The following is a 15,684-nucleotide window of genomic DNA, read 5'->3' on the forward strand; positions in this document are numbered from 1 at the left end:
TCTTCACTGTAAATAAGATCTAGTTAGAGAAGAGCAAGAGACGCTTCAGAGGATGGCGGGGGTGTAATTTCTAACAGGTGCTGTTCTCAGAGGTTTCTAGATTGTCTTCAGAATTCTTAAAATATTTTCTGTTCCTTGATGAAAACTACATTAGACTGTTCATGTGTGTGTGTGAATACTCAGTAGTTTATTTTAGTGCTTTGTCTATGCAACTAATGCACTATCTTTCTTCCAAAGCCTCAAAAGATTTTATGCTAACAACCATGTTCCTCCTTGGCTAATGATTTGATAACAATGCTTACATAGATGTATAAAAATTGAGAATGGTTCTACAAACCATCACTTTTATCACTATTAACTGTATTAATCATATACTATTATTTATAAGGATTATATGCTATTCTATTATTCTTTACACTTTTCTTATGTTTTAGTAATAAACGTTAAACTCTCCCTTTTTTCCAAATTTTAGTTACACATGGAATATTCCTGTAAGATGGACTGAGAACACTCTATCAGGAATTACAGTCTTCAATAGATCACAAAGTGACGGTAAATATTATCTATTGATTTATTTCTTTGAATCAATCTACATTAATGTCAGTAGAAAGAAGCAACAATGAAGATGGAATTTACATAAATTTTCACTTAAATACATTTATTAAATGATTTGTGATGACTCCAAATCTTTATCTATAATGAGAGCTTTTCTACTCTGAGATATTCTTTCTAGTGATTTACCGCAAGTTATAGTAAGTGCCCATATTCAAAGAGTCGCATATGTAACCATGAAAAGACTAAAGTGGAAGTTTCCTTTTCCCCTCTCACTCCCTTTTTTTGCCTTCTTTTCTGTTTTTACTTTATGTCAGATAAATAAGTCACTAAATGTCTTAGAATGTTGTATGATGGGCCTGAGATTTTTTTGAAAGCTGCAATTAAATCAAACCAATCACTTTGTTGAGCTATGTTTCTGCATCTTAGCTCCATTAGTTTGTCTTTCCCTTACTTGTGAAATTTGGGAGTTATATACAAACAAAGAAGCCTTGTCACAAACTTCCAGGTTACTGAAACAAAAAGACCGGTGTTAACACCAAGAATTCTGCTGCTTATATTTTAACTGCGAATTACTGCTTTTTGTTTTAAAACCTTTTATTATCCAGGACAAACTAGACTGCTTCACTGAGTCACATGAGGAGTTGGTTTCCCAACAACACTTGGTGTAGACTCTCACCTAGGGTTTCTCAAGGATTAAGCAGATTATGCAGCCTTTATATGTACTCTTTATAATAATAATTAGAGATGATCTTTCCTAGCAAGTACATTTTTATCCTGATATCAGTAGATTGCTTTTTCAAAACAGTGTTATTGAGATAGAATCCATATGCCGTGCTATTTACTTCTAAGATGTTCAACCTGGATGATTCTTATTATATTCACAGACACATCAGATTATCATCACCACAGTCAGTCTTAGAGAATTTCATCACCTCAGGAAGAACTCACATACTCTTTAGGTCCCATTTCTGTATCTTCTCACACCCCCAGCCCTAGGCAACCACTAATCAGTCTAGTGTATAGATCTGCCTATTCTAGATATTTGTGTAACTCATGCATGTGATATTCTGTGATTGCCCTTCCAATTAGCATCTTCTCAATTTTCATCCATGTTACAGCATTATCAGTATTTCATTCTTCTGAATGCCAAATACCATCTTTTACTTATCTACTTTTCAGTGAATGGACGTTTAGATAATTTCCACTTGATTTCCATTATGATGAATGTTGCTCTAAGCAACTGCATTTGTGGGTAAATGTTTTTGTAGATTCAGTAGATTTTTTTTCATGTTTGGTTATTCTTTTGTGATTTTTTTTAAAAACTTCATGATAGCAAAACTGATAGAGTTTATAGTAGAGCAGGAAAAAAATTACAAAAGGGTCAGGGGAAGTTACTAAAAAAAAAAATCTGAGCCTTCTTGGTAGAATTACTATTACAACCAAACTTTCTCTTTGTCATATATGAAAACCGTTACCGTTACATCCCAGCTAACCATTCTGGATTTTTTTCAATGCCATTTCATCTTCGTATTTTATATGGGTTTATGCTGTGTTGGAGGACTAACCATTTTCTTACTTGTAAGCATGTTTGCCAAAGGAAATTGGTAAAAATGGATAAGAGACTTTTAAAAATGTATAAAAGCACTGACAAAGGCATACTGCACAGATGAGGGTTCCAGCTGGAGTTTTCAGTGCGTTAGTTTAACTCTTGTAACCTGTCCCCCCACATCCCACTGGCCACTGTGGCCAATTGAGAGTTGGAAGAATGGCTCAAGAGCTGCTGGCTTTTTTATTTACAAATTTAAAAACATGAATAATCCATTCACCTTAGCACATTACCCAATATTTTCACAGAAGAAAATGTCTACACATGTGGTTTTTCCATGTAACTAAAATTAACTCAAAGACTTCATGAGATAAATTTCAAGAGTTTATATCTAATGCAATTGTCATCATGGACTTATAAGGTAGAATAGCTGGGATAATTAATTTAATCCTTTGTGAGTACATGAATTCTTTCAAGCAGTTTTTGTAACCTAACTAATGTGCCTGGCACAGAAAGTAGGCCTAAGCATATTGCTGAAAAACAAAACACGGCACAATTTTTACGCCTTGCACAGATTATCATCTAAGGTTGGGTCGGGAGACAGATACAGTACTGTGGGCCGTGCCTTGGTAGTAGTGCTGATGGACAAGGGCACTCAACAGAAGCTCTAGGCCAGATTTGAGGGTTCAGGGAAAGTTACTAAAGAAAAAAGAATCTGCGCTGAGAAGGCAAGGGCTAAAGGCAGAGTTTAAATGGGTGATAAGATAGACCAAGTGTAGAGGACTGTGTGCTCTGGATGGGATCCTGTTATGAAAGGGACAAAACTTCCAGCTCCCTCTATCCCCAGGTCGGTGCAGTGCATCTGATAGGGTCTTTTCATTTTGTTTTCTGAACCTATTGACCTGGCTGCTTCTCCTCTTCCCGTGGAAAACTTATTCCTGGAGGAAATGGTGCTTATTTGTTGTTGTCGTTCAATATCTTCAGCAGGCTCCAAACAGTTGTCTATTGAATGAATGGATGGATAAACAAATGAATGAAGAAGCTCTGATAGCCACAGAGCTGGGATCACAAATCTCCCTTTATCTGAAGCTTCAGAATCCTGACTAGTCACCTAACCAGAAGCAAACTAGGCAGCCCTTCCTACTTCAAAGTGCCTGCTCCATTTTTAGGCTTGGCAGTAAGTTCCTGTTTCCTGTTGGAGGCCATCTCCAGCGATCCAGCCCAGATGACTAATGTGTCCTCAGTGTACTGAATGGGCAACCAGCTCAGGTTACAAGTCCTACCTCCTCCTCATGTTTTTTTTTATAATGAGTCATCAGCTAGAAATTCCCCAGGTGACTGTGGGATTTTCCCCCAGGTCTTTTATTTGAGTTTGCATTGTACATGATAATTTAAGATTTAAAATAATGACAATATGTCATTTCTAATAAGAAAGAAAAAGACCCTTTCTGGTTCTTTCCACTGATCTGAATGATCTCTCCTCCTGTATCTAGCATGTATTTTATTCTGTCAGTTTCATCAATCCGATTCCAAATATTATCACTTTTTATATTAAACAAAATCATTATTGAATTTTCAAACACACTCCTCTCTTTTGAAGTAAATTGTGAACTCCTTGAACACACAAACTACACATGATGTTTGTTGTCCCTGTCTGCCCTATTGCCAAAAGACAAACTTGCACATCCTAAGATTTTACAGTTTTTATTTAGTGAAAAATTGCCCCTAGTGCTATTTTTTCAGAAGCTGTATTTTTTGTTTTGTCCTTACATTTAGTGTTGGTTGCTATTTTGGCTTCTGTTGATGCATCTACTTTTAGTAGCATATCATCTTTCTGCACTTAAAAAAAAGTATTATTTATTTGAAGGTGAAGAAACAGAGAGTTAGACTGCTAGTTTTCCATTCTTTCGTTCACTCCCCAAATACCTGTCACAGCCAAGGATGAGCCAGGATCTGAGACTTTCTGAGTCTCCCATGCAGGTGACAGAGACCCAACTACTTGAGCTATTGCCTAATGCTACTGAGGGAGCACAGGAGCAAGCAACTGCAACTGAGAATAGAGATGAAACTACAACCCAGGCATTCTGATAGTCTATGTGGACAACCCACGCTGCATCCACATTTCTATGCCAAATAAATGCCTTTTCTTTGCTTTTAATTTTCTCCTTTCCAATATTTAGATGAATTAAAAGTTGTCATACAGCCAGTCTTACTAAAAAAGTGGGTTTCCAAGCATACTCACTATGTCTTAGGTTCTGAAGAGATTTGAAGACCTTGGGTATAGTGTAGACTTTGTAATGTTGATTTCAATTTCCAGATTTGAGGCTGCACTCTGGAGAGTTCAGATCACCAAATTCTGACTATCATAAGAATAAGAATTATTAAAAAGTAACATCCAAACTTAACACAAAAATAACAAGCATAGATTTTTGTGTATAATGACAAAGGGGTAAGGACTTTAATTTTTTTTTCAAGTTAAGCCTCATGGAATGTGCAAACTTTGATTGGATGGTGATGGATTCAGTTGTGCTGATTCATGAGTTCATCCTTGGTTAATGAAGTCTTGGAAGATTTATTCACCTTAGCCAAACATACAAGAGATTAACCAAGAATGCTAACTTGTTAATTTACACAGATAAAACATACTGACTGAGTGTACCAGAATACTCATGTCAGCCAATAAGGTATCTCTTCCAAGAAAATAGTTTACTTAGTAAGGATTAGAGGAGAGTTCAGGTGAATCAATTATTTTAAAGATGTCATCAATCTGTGATAACGTGATATATTGTGTTAGGCAGGTGAGTCTAATTATTGCACTTAGAAACTGTCAACAGTAGCTTGATGCAATAAACGTTTCTTATTCACGCAATAGTCTAAACGAGGTATTCTTGACCTGTTAACCATTCTGTACAGGTTCTCCATTAAATAATGACTTAGAAACTTTGTCTCCTTATGGTTCCTAGAGACAGTAGAATCCTTTGCTGGAACTTTTGCATCTGGGAAGAATCCAGGCAAGATAATACAAGGACCGACCTGGAAGTGCACACATTATTTCTGTCCTCATTTTATGAGCAGGTCTTAATCATATGCTAACTCAAAAGAGCATAGCTCTGCACCAGGAGGGCAAAGAACAGTGTGGTAAACAACCAGCAGGACTCTGACATGTGCACGGTCCTTCGCTTGTCTAAACTTGTGAAGAGGCCTGGGACACATGTGCTGCTGACTCAGTCGGGCGCTTGGGACACACTGTCAGATCTTGGCATTCCTACTCTTCTTTGTAATATTCGTCACAATCACCCAAACCATCATTAAGGATAATCCTTTCTCATGCGAGGCAGGTTGTATTTTTCCAGATTCCTGTTCGTTGTGTATTAAAATTACAGCTTTCTGTTCAGGCAGATTTTCTATCTCACTAAGATTTGGGAGGAATCCTATGATTATTGCCAACACAGTCACCAGTACTTTCATGAATGGGTAATCTGTTGGTGATACTACCATAAATGGGTAATTGGTTCATGTTAGCCTTAATTTCAGAGGTTGACATTTTCTTTCTTGATCCCAAACTCAGACAATGCAACCAACTTGAACTTTTTTAGCTCTATAAACATATTTTTGCATCATTAGTCAAAAAATACTGTGTGTTATCTTGAAGCTCTTTTATTGTTAACTGGCATACAAAAATTTAAAAATGTTATCCCTGTCATTTTACACTGAAAAATAATTTCCTTGAGGGATAGGGCAAGGCAGACATTATATCACCTAAGAAACATGTTTCTTTCTTGAAGAATCTCAAGCTGTCCATTCATCTAAAGTTTATTAAAATTATTTGTGTAAGATAATAACATTAAAGAAACATCATGTGTTTTGTTACTGAAATCCAGAGGGGTTGAAATTAAAGAGTCTTTTGATGAATTTTTTTTTTTTTTTTTTTTTTAAAGATTTATTTTATTTTTATTACAAAGTCAGATATACTGAGAGGAGGAGAGATAGAGAGGAAGTGGAGCTGCCGGGATTAGAACCAGCGGCCATATGGGATCAAGGCGAGGACCTTAGCCACCAGGCCACGCTGCCGAGCCCTTTTGATGAATTTTTAAAAATGCATTTCTGAGTCTTCTTAGCATCTAAATAAATAATAAGATAAACAATAAACCCCCCAAATGAAGCCTTACCTAGAGTAATTCATTCCACATTTTCATACTTAAATCAAGTAAAAACAGAATCATTTATAAGTTGAGTGAAAAAATATGATGTGGATATCAAACTTATAATTTCAAATAGATAAAATGAAATGACAAAATGTTCACAATGTAATTGCAAGTGAAAAAGGATTCTTAATCATTAAGAATAGGTTCCCATAAAGTGTGCTACATATTTGTGGTTTGTGTATTTGGAAGATACAACACACATCCATGATATAGGTTAATTGGGTGGATGGCTCTTATTGCTTTTATATTGTTCTTTATGTTGTTTTGTACTTTCTAAGTGCTCCATAAAGAGTACATATGATTGTTGTAGTTTGGAAAAGGTAGTGATAAAAGAATTAACAAAGGAAAATATACACCCTTACTTCTTACTTATAGAAACAGGCATTTGTATTTTAGTTCTACTTACTAAACAATCCAAGTGTGTTTTGCTGTTGACAACTGTTCTGAAAGTAACATGACTTGGAAAGTCCTTCCTGGAGCTCAGCTTCCTCATCTATAAAGTGAGAAAAATCACAGTAACTCTAGACAGGCTTAACTATGTACATATGAAGCACACTAAAATGCTGTAGTATTTAGATGGATTGCCAGGAACTTCTCAATGTTATTTATATTTGCTTCGCTATTTATAGAACTGGCAGCGTATCCCCTTTCATAGTAATGGGGACGGCCACCATCTGTTGGATACCTAACACATAACTAATCTGACCAACACTTTACCTGTGTTATCTTATTTAATCTTCACAACAGCCCTGTGAGGGATTTTTAGCCCTGTTTCTCTTGTGAACTGGGACCCAGAAGGGTCAAGTGATTTGGCCAAGGTTACACAGCGAGTAAGTCATAGAGCAAGGATTTTATCCCAGGTCTGTCAGACGCAAAAGTTCACGCTCTTTCTCCTGTAACATATAGCTCTATACTTAGCAGGAGACTCTCCTCCTGACACAAACATTCCAAGTGTAAGGTTGCCAAAAGATTAGCTTCCTTTCAACAACCTGTCCATGGGAGAATGACAAAGAAAGATAAATACTACATGAGTGAGGTAAGGGTTTATAATTTGTCAAGTACCTACTCTGAAAGTTCCTAAAGAAACTTATTGTCTTGTTGAAGAGCTTACTTGTATAGTATGAAAAACTACTGGATCCTGGATCTCTTCCAGCCCCTGCAAACACTTCCAAAATTTAAATCATTTTTCCTCTTGAGCTGACTTACCTTCCTCTACCTCCAATGGCAGCATCATTATTCCTCCAGCCATCTAGACTGTCTTCCCCATCTCCAGCTGTCCCCATCAAGTCAGAAGAGGGCGTCTTTTCATTTTACCTGAGAAAGTCTCCTAAATACATCACCTCCTTTTTGTTTTCATCACCTCTTACCCTAGGTATACAACCACAACACACTCTAAATGAATCTTCTTGCCTCTGGAATCTCCTCCCAAATATCTCCCATGTCACTATCAAAATGAAGTCTTCTAGAAAACAGAATTAGTTACATGGTTTCTCTACTAAAAAATTTCCTCCCAAGTTTCCACTTTTTTGAAGATGGGTTCTTTTACAAGGTGTGTGGTTCTGCACATTGAAACTCTTCATTTCCAGTCATTTGTTTCTAGCTCATCTCCCGTTTTCCATGATCACACCTTACATTGACAGGACATCAAACTATTAGATTCCTTGCGTAACCCTACTGTTGCCCAACAATTATTTAAATTGAATGTACTCAAGCAAACAGAAGAGTGAATTGAAAAGTGTAGCTATTATTTTTAACATGTATGTTTTACCTAAAGGACAAGCCACCAGTCCTTCAATGATGCTTTTCTAAAAATCTATATACTTTGGCACAATGTAAATATCAGATTCTACTTTTAAAAGAAAGCTTATGTGGCAAACCCATTGCTAAGAAGGTGTTGGTGTGATTGATTGAAAAACAAAGAATATAAAAGGGTAAATACAATTGGAAGAGCAACTACGAAATGGATTACAAAATCAAGAATGTTACATGTGGATTTCAATTGTGCTGGAAGTCTTCCTGGTATTTTAAAAGTATGACTGATTTTCAAATTTTATTTTGGTAAATAATAATGATCTCCATCAACTTTAGCATTGATTTTAAGAAAGTATAATTTTCAGTGTTTACATCTTATCCTCTCCCTACTGTTCCCTAGTGAAGATTTTTTGTGCAGTTCATTCGTTGTGAACAAGAACATGGGGACCACACCTAGAACGCAGATGTCTCTGTTTTGAAGCACCCTTTTGTTTGATTGAAAGCACAATCAGCACAGCATCATTTTAGCTTTTTGACAGGCTTTGACCAGTAAGAAGTGAAAGTCACAAATGACAGGATGTGCTTACTGTCCGGCTTACCCACTCCAGTGACATAGCAAAGTTAGGAAACGGAGTAAGAATTAGACTTTGGGTCAAGTCACCAAACTTGACTCCTGGAGTTAATATTTCTTTTCTTTTCACCCTTGGGGTCCCATTTGTCTGTATTTGCAGTATCTGGACATGTGTTTCTCACTAGTGTTTATTTACCACTACAGGAATTACTCTGAGCATTTCTGACGAAAGTGCTTTTGCCAAAATAAACCCAGATCATATTGGATTTTATCGTGTAAATTACGAAGAAGAAACTTGGAACGCAATAGCTGAGAATCTTTCCTCAGATCACTTGGTAAGAGATAGCAATTGTGAATTGATTTGTGGTCTAAGAACAATATCCTAATGATGTTATTAATTTTTCAGTACACTTTGCTTTAACAGTTGTCTCTTAGCTCTTTAATTTTTCTCTTCCCAGGTCTTCTCTTATGCCGACCGTGCAAGTTTTATTGATGATGCTTTTGCCTTGGCAAGGTTTGTTTCGGAATGATGGTAGATCACTTTAGGTACCATAAGGCTTTGTCAAAATCCTTTAAGTAATAGTAATAGCATTTACATAACAGACAATTTAAAATATTTAGAGAAACTATTGATAGCATTATCATTTTCTTAGCCCTCTTTGAAAAGTTTGTATGTGCCTAACAGCCAAAATGTGGATATCAACTGTTCACATACATGCAAAAATTCACCTGCTTTGTTGGCTGTGCGCATGGTTTGACTATATTAGAGTCCTTGAAGTTATTAAAAATGGCATTTGCAAATGCTCAGAAGTGCACCTTCATCGTTTGATTTAATAAAAAGACATCAATGGATTTAATTAATTTAATTTGGTGAGCCCAAGCTGACTGTAGAATTGTATGACTAGAACTCTCAAATCCTGTTCAGGTCACTGGGGTAAGGGAAAGGAGCCACAGTCTTCTAGGACCGATTGGAGCTAAAATACCACTTAGGAAATTTGACTTTTCTTCCCTGTGAAATGAAAGCTACCTGCACTTAGGAAAAGACAATCAGAGTAGAATGGGGAAGCAGAGGAGTAGTAACCATGGTGCTTCCAAATTCCTCTTCAGGTACTCTGAGAGCAGTAATAGAACAATGTTTATTGAGCTTCTGGAGCTCAGCTTGGCTCAAGGAGCAGGAGACCTGGATTTGTGATGGTCTCTTTCTAGATAAAGAAGACACTGGAAGTGACATGCTACTTCCTTAGGGGGCCTCCTATGGCTCCTTTGTCTGAGTCAGATGTCCTTCTTAACAACACAATATTAGATTGTTACTGTTTATTAATTACAAATTTCATGAGAATAGGCATTGAGTGCCATACTTTACTTGGTGATAGTAGTTGGTGTTCAATAGATACTGGCTGAATAGATGGCTGGCAGTGAAGCATAACAAAATTTAAAATGTGGGGAAAAGAAGATTTAAAGAAATGGGGGAATTGTTTTTGCATAGACTTTTTTTAAAGATTTATTTATTTTTATTGGAAAGCCAGATATACAGAGAGGAGGAGAGACAGAAAAGAAGATCTTCTGTCGGATAGTTCACTCCCCAAGCGGCTGCAACAGCTGGAGTTGAGTCAATCCAAAGCCAGGAGCCAGGAGTTCTAGGTCTCCCATGCAGGTGCAGGATCCCAAAGCTTTGGGCCATCCTCAACTGCTTTCCCAGGCCACAAGCAGGGAGCTGGATAGGAAGCGGGGCTGCTGGGATTAGAACTGGCACTCATATGGGATCCTGGCACGTGCAAGGCAAAGACTTTAGCCACTATTCTATCATGCCGGGCCCTGCATAGACTTCTTTAAAGATTTATTTTTATTGAGCCAGCACCCTGGCATATCAGGTTAAGCTTCTAGCTATAGTACCCATATCCCATATAGATGCCTTTTGAATCCTGACTACTCCACTTCTAGTCCAGCTTCTTGCTATTGGGTTGAGAAGTTCTTGACTTCAAACCAGTCTAGTTCAGGCCATTGCAGCCATTTGGAGAATGAGCTATGAATGGAAGATCTCTCTCTCTGTGCCTCCTTCTCTCTATGTGGCCGTGATTTTCAAATAAAAATAAGTAAATTTTTAAATTTTTTTTATTTATTTGAAAGAGTTACAGAGAAAGAGAGGAACCTGCACATGGACAGAGAAAGAGAGAGACAGAAAGAGAGAGAGATCTTCCATCCACTACTTCACTTTCCACATGTCCACAATAATGGGATTGGTCCAGGCAGAAGCAATGCTGGTATTCCATATGGGTGTGAGTTTGAATTATGGCAGTTCTACCTCTTGATGCAGCTCCCTGGCAATGGCCTGGGGAAGTAACAGAAGGGCCAAGTGCTTGCGTCCCTGCCACCCATGCAGGAGACCTGAAAGGAGCTCCTGGCTCCTGGCTTTGGCTTGTCCCAATATTGGCCGTTGCACCCATCTGGGCGCTGAAGCAGCAGGTGAAAAATCTTTCTCTGTGTTTCTTTCCCTATATATATAATTCTGTTGTTCAAATAAACACATTTTTTAAAACATGAACTCCCTCCAAAGACATTTTTCCAAAATTAGACTGAAATTTTAGTAAAACAGTATTTAGTAAAACATAATTCTAAAAGGATCTACAATTCTAAAGAGAGAAGAAATTGGATTATTTAAACTTTGAAATGGCAACAGTATCTCCAAATTGTCTAGAAAACATCCATGTTATTCATAAAAATTAATGAGGAATGTATGAAAAGCAGATATTGTAAAGAAAATATAAATTTAATTTTAATGTTTTAAGCATGTGTGACTCAAGTACTTTTATTCATGTTCCTTTATGAGCAAATTTAACTAATTTCAATAAAATAAATATAGTGGTTCATTTGCATAGGTAAAACATGATATTTGTGTTTTGGGACAGGCTTGTTTTATTAAGCATAATGGTTTTCAGTTGCATGCCTTTTATTGCAAAAGACAGGATTTAATCTTTTTTATGGTGGAGAAGCATTCCATAGTGTATATATGCTATTTTTATCCTGTCGTCAGTTGAGAAACATCTGGGTTGATTCTGCATTTTGGCTATTGTAAATTAAGCAGTAATAAACATGGTGGTACAGATAACAGTTTCATGTGCTGATTTCGTTTTATTTGGGTAAATACCCAGGAATAAGATAGCTGGATCATATGATAGATCTATTTTCAGGTTTCTAAGGAATCTCCATTACTTCCATAATGATTGTACCAGGTTACATTCCCACCAAAAGTGTATTAGCGTATTATGTGGCAAAAGTTTTTGTTTTATCTGAAATCTGGCTATAATGATTCCCAAATATATGTCTTTCTCATTACTAGTGAATATAAGAACATGCTAATAAACTAATTTGGACAAAACTTTGTGATTGGACCCCAACAACAAATGCAATTTCTTAATTATTATGAGATGCTTATTCCCACATTAGCACTTCCAGTTGAATGAAATCTGAAGTCTATGATTTTTTATTAACTGTATTTTCTTTTTCCCTTTTTTTAGAGCTCAACTTCTGAATTACACCACGGCTCTGAACCTGACCAAGTATCTCAAAACAGAAACAGAGTATATACCGTGGCAAAGAGCCATTGCAGCTGTAGACTACATCATTAGCATGTTTGAAGATGATACTGAAGTATACCCAAAGATAGAGGTGATGTTAATGCTGTGATATATTATGCATTTAAATATTTAGTCATTAGATCAGGATGATTTCTGAGAGGAGGAATACCTAGGCAACACAAACTATCTACCTGCTGAGTGAAGTCAAAAGAAACTGCCATGACATGATTATTCACAGTTAGCAGATGCCATATATATATGTATATATATATATATATATTAAAATATATTATTACTTGTGGTTCAGTTAACACTTAAAGTAATATTTTAGTGCTAAAAGAAATACAGTAGTGTTTTGAAGATTTATTTATTTTTATTGGAAAGGCAGATCAGATTTACAGAGAGAAGGAGTCAAAGAGAAAGATCTTCCATCCATTGATTCACTCCACAAATGGCCACAATGGCTGGAACTGAGCTGATCCAAAGCTAGGAGCCATGAACTTCTTCTGGGTCTCCCTTGAGGGTCCAGTATCTCAAAGCACCGGGCTGTCCTCTGTTGCTTTCCCAGGCCATGAGCAGGGAGCTGGATGGGAAATGAGCAAAGGGGGCATGAACCTGCGCAAGGTGAGGATTTAGCCATTGAGCCATCACTCTGGGTCAAGGAATACAGCTGTAGTGTTTTAATTAAAATTTAAAGTAGTTTAGTCTATAAACAGTAACTAGATCGCATTTTAAAGGTTAGGGTGAATCTATCTTTCACCAGACTATAACATTGCATTTTTTATTCCTTATGCTGAGACATAACACATTGGAATTTTACGAAAAGATAATCATTCTAACTTTTTTTTCTTGCTTTATGATTTCTGTGGCACTTCAGCAGGACACTTGCAATTAAGTTTTAGATTCAAATTTGCAGCTCTTTCATTTGCTAAATATTACAAAATGTGATATTTGTGGTTTTTATTCATCTCCTTTTTATAGTAGGAACATCAGGATTTATCTGTCTGTGGTAATGATGTAATAAATATAAAATAGTACAAAAGTGCCCTGTAAATACAAAATATCAGTTAGTTTGTTTATTTCATCTATTTGTGAGTACAAGATGTCTAATATTTATTGCCTGTTATTTAAGAAAGTGAAATCAAAAGGAGCTTGTCTGAAGTTTCATAAAACATTATTTGTACTGTCAGATGGTGCCGTATGGTCACGATTGAAGCAAAATCATCATGTGGAAAAGGCTCGTGATTGTCTTTCCTAAAAGTAGGCCCAGAGTCCTTCCATGTATAGGAAAAAAGATTGCAGTGAAAGAGTTCAGATTATAATAAATGGGAGATCGTTGCAGATAACTACTCATTGCATGTGGTATTTTATTTTAGCGCTACTTCAGAGCTCTAATCAAGCCCATTGCTGATAATCTGGGATGGGATGACACCGGAAACCATCTCACCAAGTAATTTCTCACCTTTCTAAATCTAATATTCATTTGACAATTGTTTGTGTGTTTTAAGAGCATGGAAAATGCTTAAGACTTTGGCTTTATGTTTTTTTTTTTCATCCCTAAGGTTACTGCGTACCTCTGTGTTAGGATTTGCGTGCAGGATGGGAGATGAAGAAGCCTTGAGAAATGCTTCCCAGTTATTTGAGCAGTGGGTCAGTACAGCAGTAAGGTGATTACTTGTTCATTCGGTTCTCATTTCAAGAAGTTTAACTGAGGAACGAGTAGCTGAAGTCTCTGTAACACTTTCTTCTTCCAGTCTCCCCGTCAATCTCAGACTTCTGGTGTATCGCTATGGGATGTATAGCTCTGGCAACGAGACTTCATGGAACTACACACTTGACCAATACCAAACAACTCCCTTAGCCCAAGAAAAAGAAAAGCTGCTCTATGGTTTAGCCTCAGTGAGGAATATTACTCTGTTGTCAAGGTAAGGTGCAGGTTTTGTCTCACCTGTGTGAATGAAATGTGAGTTTACATCTCACTGTCTTTAAAATTTAGGTGAAGTATGATGTCTTTGCCCCACATCCACTAAAATCACTTTTCCTGTAATAAACAGATTCTCCTGGAATATTCCATGAGACAGCAAATAAATTCAATCTTGGTGAAAAACAAAACAAACAAAAAGTCCTGGTTGTGTGCCATGGCTCCATCCTGTCCTCCATGAGCCTGCTTCCTCTCCCCCTGTTCTCGCTGTTGGCTGCAAGCATAACTGTGTGCTCTCACAAATATGTTCAGTGGAGAGGAGACAGGATCCTCTAGGTGTTCCTCCTCACAGTGCTGTTTAACCTCAAAACAATTATTTCCATTTTTCTTCATCATCCAGAATGAAGTCAACTCGGATAGTTCTGGATCCCTGCCTGCTTGGTCAACTGCTAGCTACTAGAGCTTTCAGTTCCTCTGACCGCTTAGGCCTGTCATGAGTGTCCAAGTCCTTCTGTGGAATCAGGGTTATCTAGTGACCAGGACAATAGCTGAGGGGTGTCTGCCACAATGCACGTGTACGTATTCATGTTCTGCTGGAAGGGTACAAAGGCTGCTGAAATAAGGCCCAAATAGGATTTTGCCCACTCTACACATGTGCCCTAAGTTGGCTAGCTTCTACCCTGTTTCTTTTTTGTTTGTTTATAATATCTAAATTATTTGTATCAACAGTTATGGTATCCTTTGTAAGTATAGGTGTATTGATTATAGAACAAATGGAATAAAATATGAGATTGATCCTTGAGAAACATCCTTGAGGCAAGAATGTACATTGTAAACTCTAAGTAGCTTGCTTGTCCTTGGCATGGCTAACAATAGACCTATAGCATCTTACCTAAATATTATATAGTGAGTTCTCGTGTTCTCTGCCATAAAAGAAGCTGTCAAGAACTTGATCATCTTGATAGCCCATAGAAAATTTCAGAGATCCATTACATTTTTTTTAAGTTTGTAAAGTATGATTTATTTAGGAAAGAAAAAGAAAACTCCTGCCTTAGTAACAGGAGGGGGCTCCAAGGGAGGAGGAAGAAAGAAAAACCCTGAGATCCGTTACTTTGATGTTGATTTGTCTTAAGGTCTGTACCAGTCACGGGCCCAGACTGAAGTCCATTCACTCTCCTTTGTCACATTTTCCCTACTAGAGCACTGTCTGACATGCAGAGATGAAAGCTGCAGAGATGAACATAAGCCATCTGCTTATGTTCATGAAATATCTGTGCTGGCTGGCATTTTTTGGTTCATGAAATATCTGTGACTATGTGGTATTCTGAGCATCCCTTAGTGTCCTCTGTTTTCATGTGGTACTCATAAGTATTCACTTCACCTTGCAAAGGATGTACTCACTCCCTCTGACACGCTGGGCGTAGAAAGGTAGATATTGAACTAGAGGTCTTTATTCTGGCACTGGAGAGAGTGATGTTTTCTAATTTCTCTTGTGGATGAAATTCTCCTAAACTTGTATTTTCTCCTGTGTCACACAAGGTAATATTTTATGATCAAGT

The 15,684-nt window shown here is 37.1% G+C and overlaps 1 protein-coding gene across 1 annotated transcript in view; it reads left to right on the forward strand.

Moving 5' to 3' along the window:
- The window catches only part of ENPEP (glutamyl aminopeptidase), a 76,193-nt gene that overhangs the window by 48,907 nt on the left and 11,602 nt on the right, over positions 1-15,684 (forward strand). The window contains exons 11-17 of the mRNA XM_036495117.2: positions 473-552; positions 8,834-8,964; positions 9,088-9,143; positions 12,145-12,295; positions 13,581-13,654; positions 13,767-13,871; positions 13,959-14,129. Coding sequence (XP_036351010.2) covers positions 473-552; positions 8,834-8,964; positions 9,088-9,143; positions 12,145-12,295; positions 13,581-13,654; positions 13,767-13,871; positions 13,959-14,129 — 768 coding nt within the window. The remainder of the gene's footprint in view (positions 1-472; positions 553-8,833; positions 8,965-9,087; positions 9,144-12,144; positions 12,296-13,580; positions 13,655-13,766; positions 13,872-13,958; positions 14,130-15,684) is intronic.

The sequence above is a fragment of the Ochotona princeps genome, chromosome 7 (assembly GCF_030435755.1).
Source record: "Ochotona princeps isolate mOchPri1 chromosome 7, mOchPri1.hap1, whole genome shotgun sequence".
Lineage (NCBI taxonomy): Eukaryota > Metazoa > Chordata > Mammalia > Lagomorpha > Ochotonidae > Ochotona > Ochotona princeps.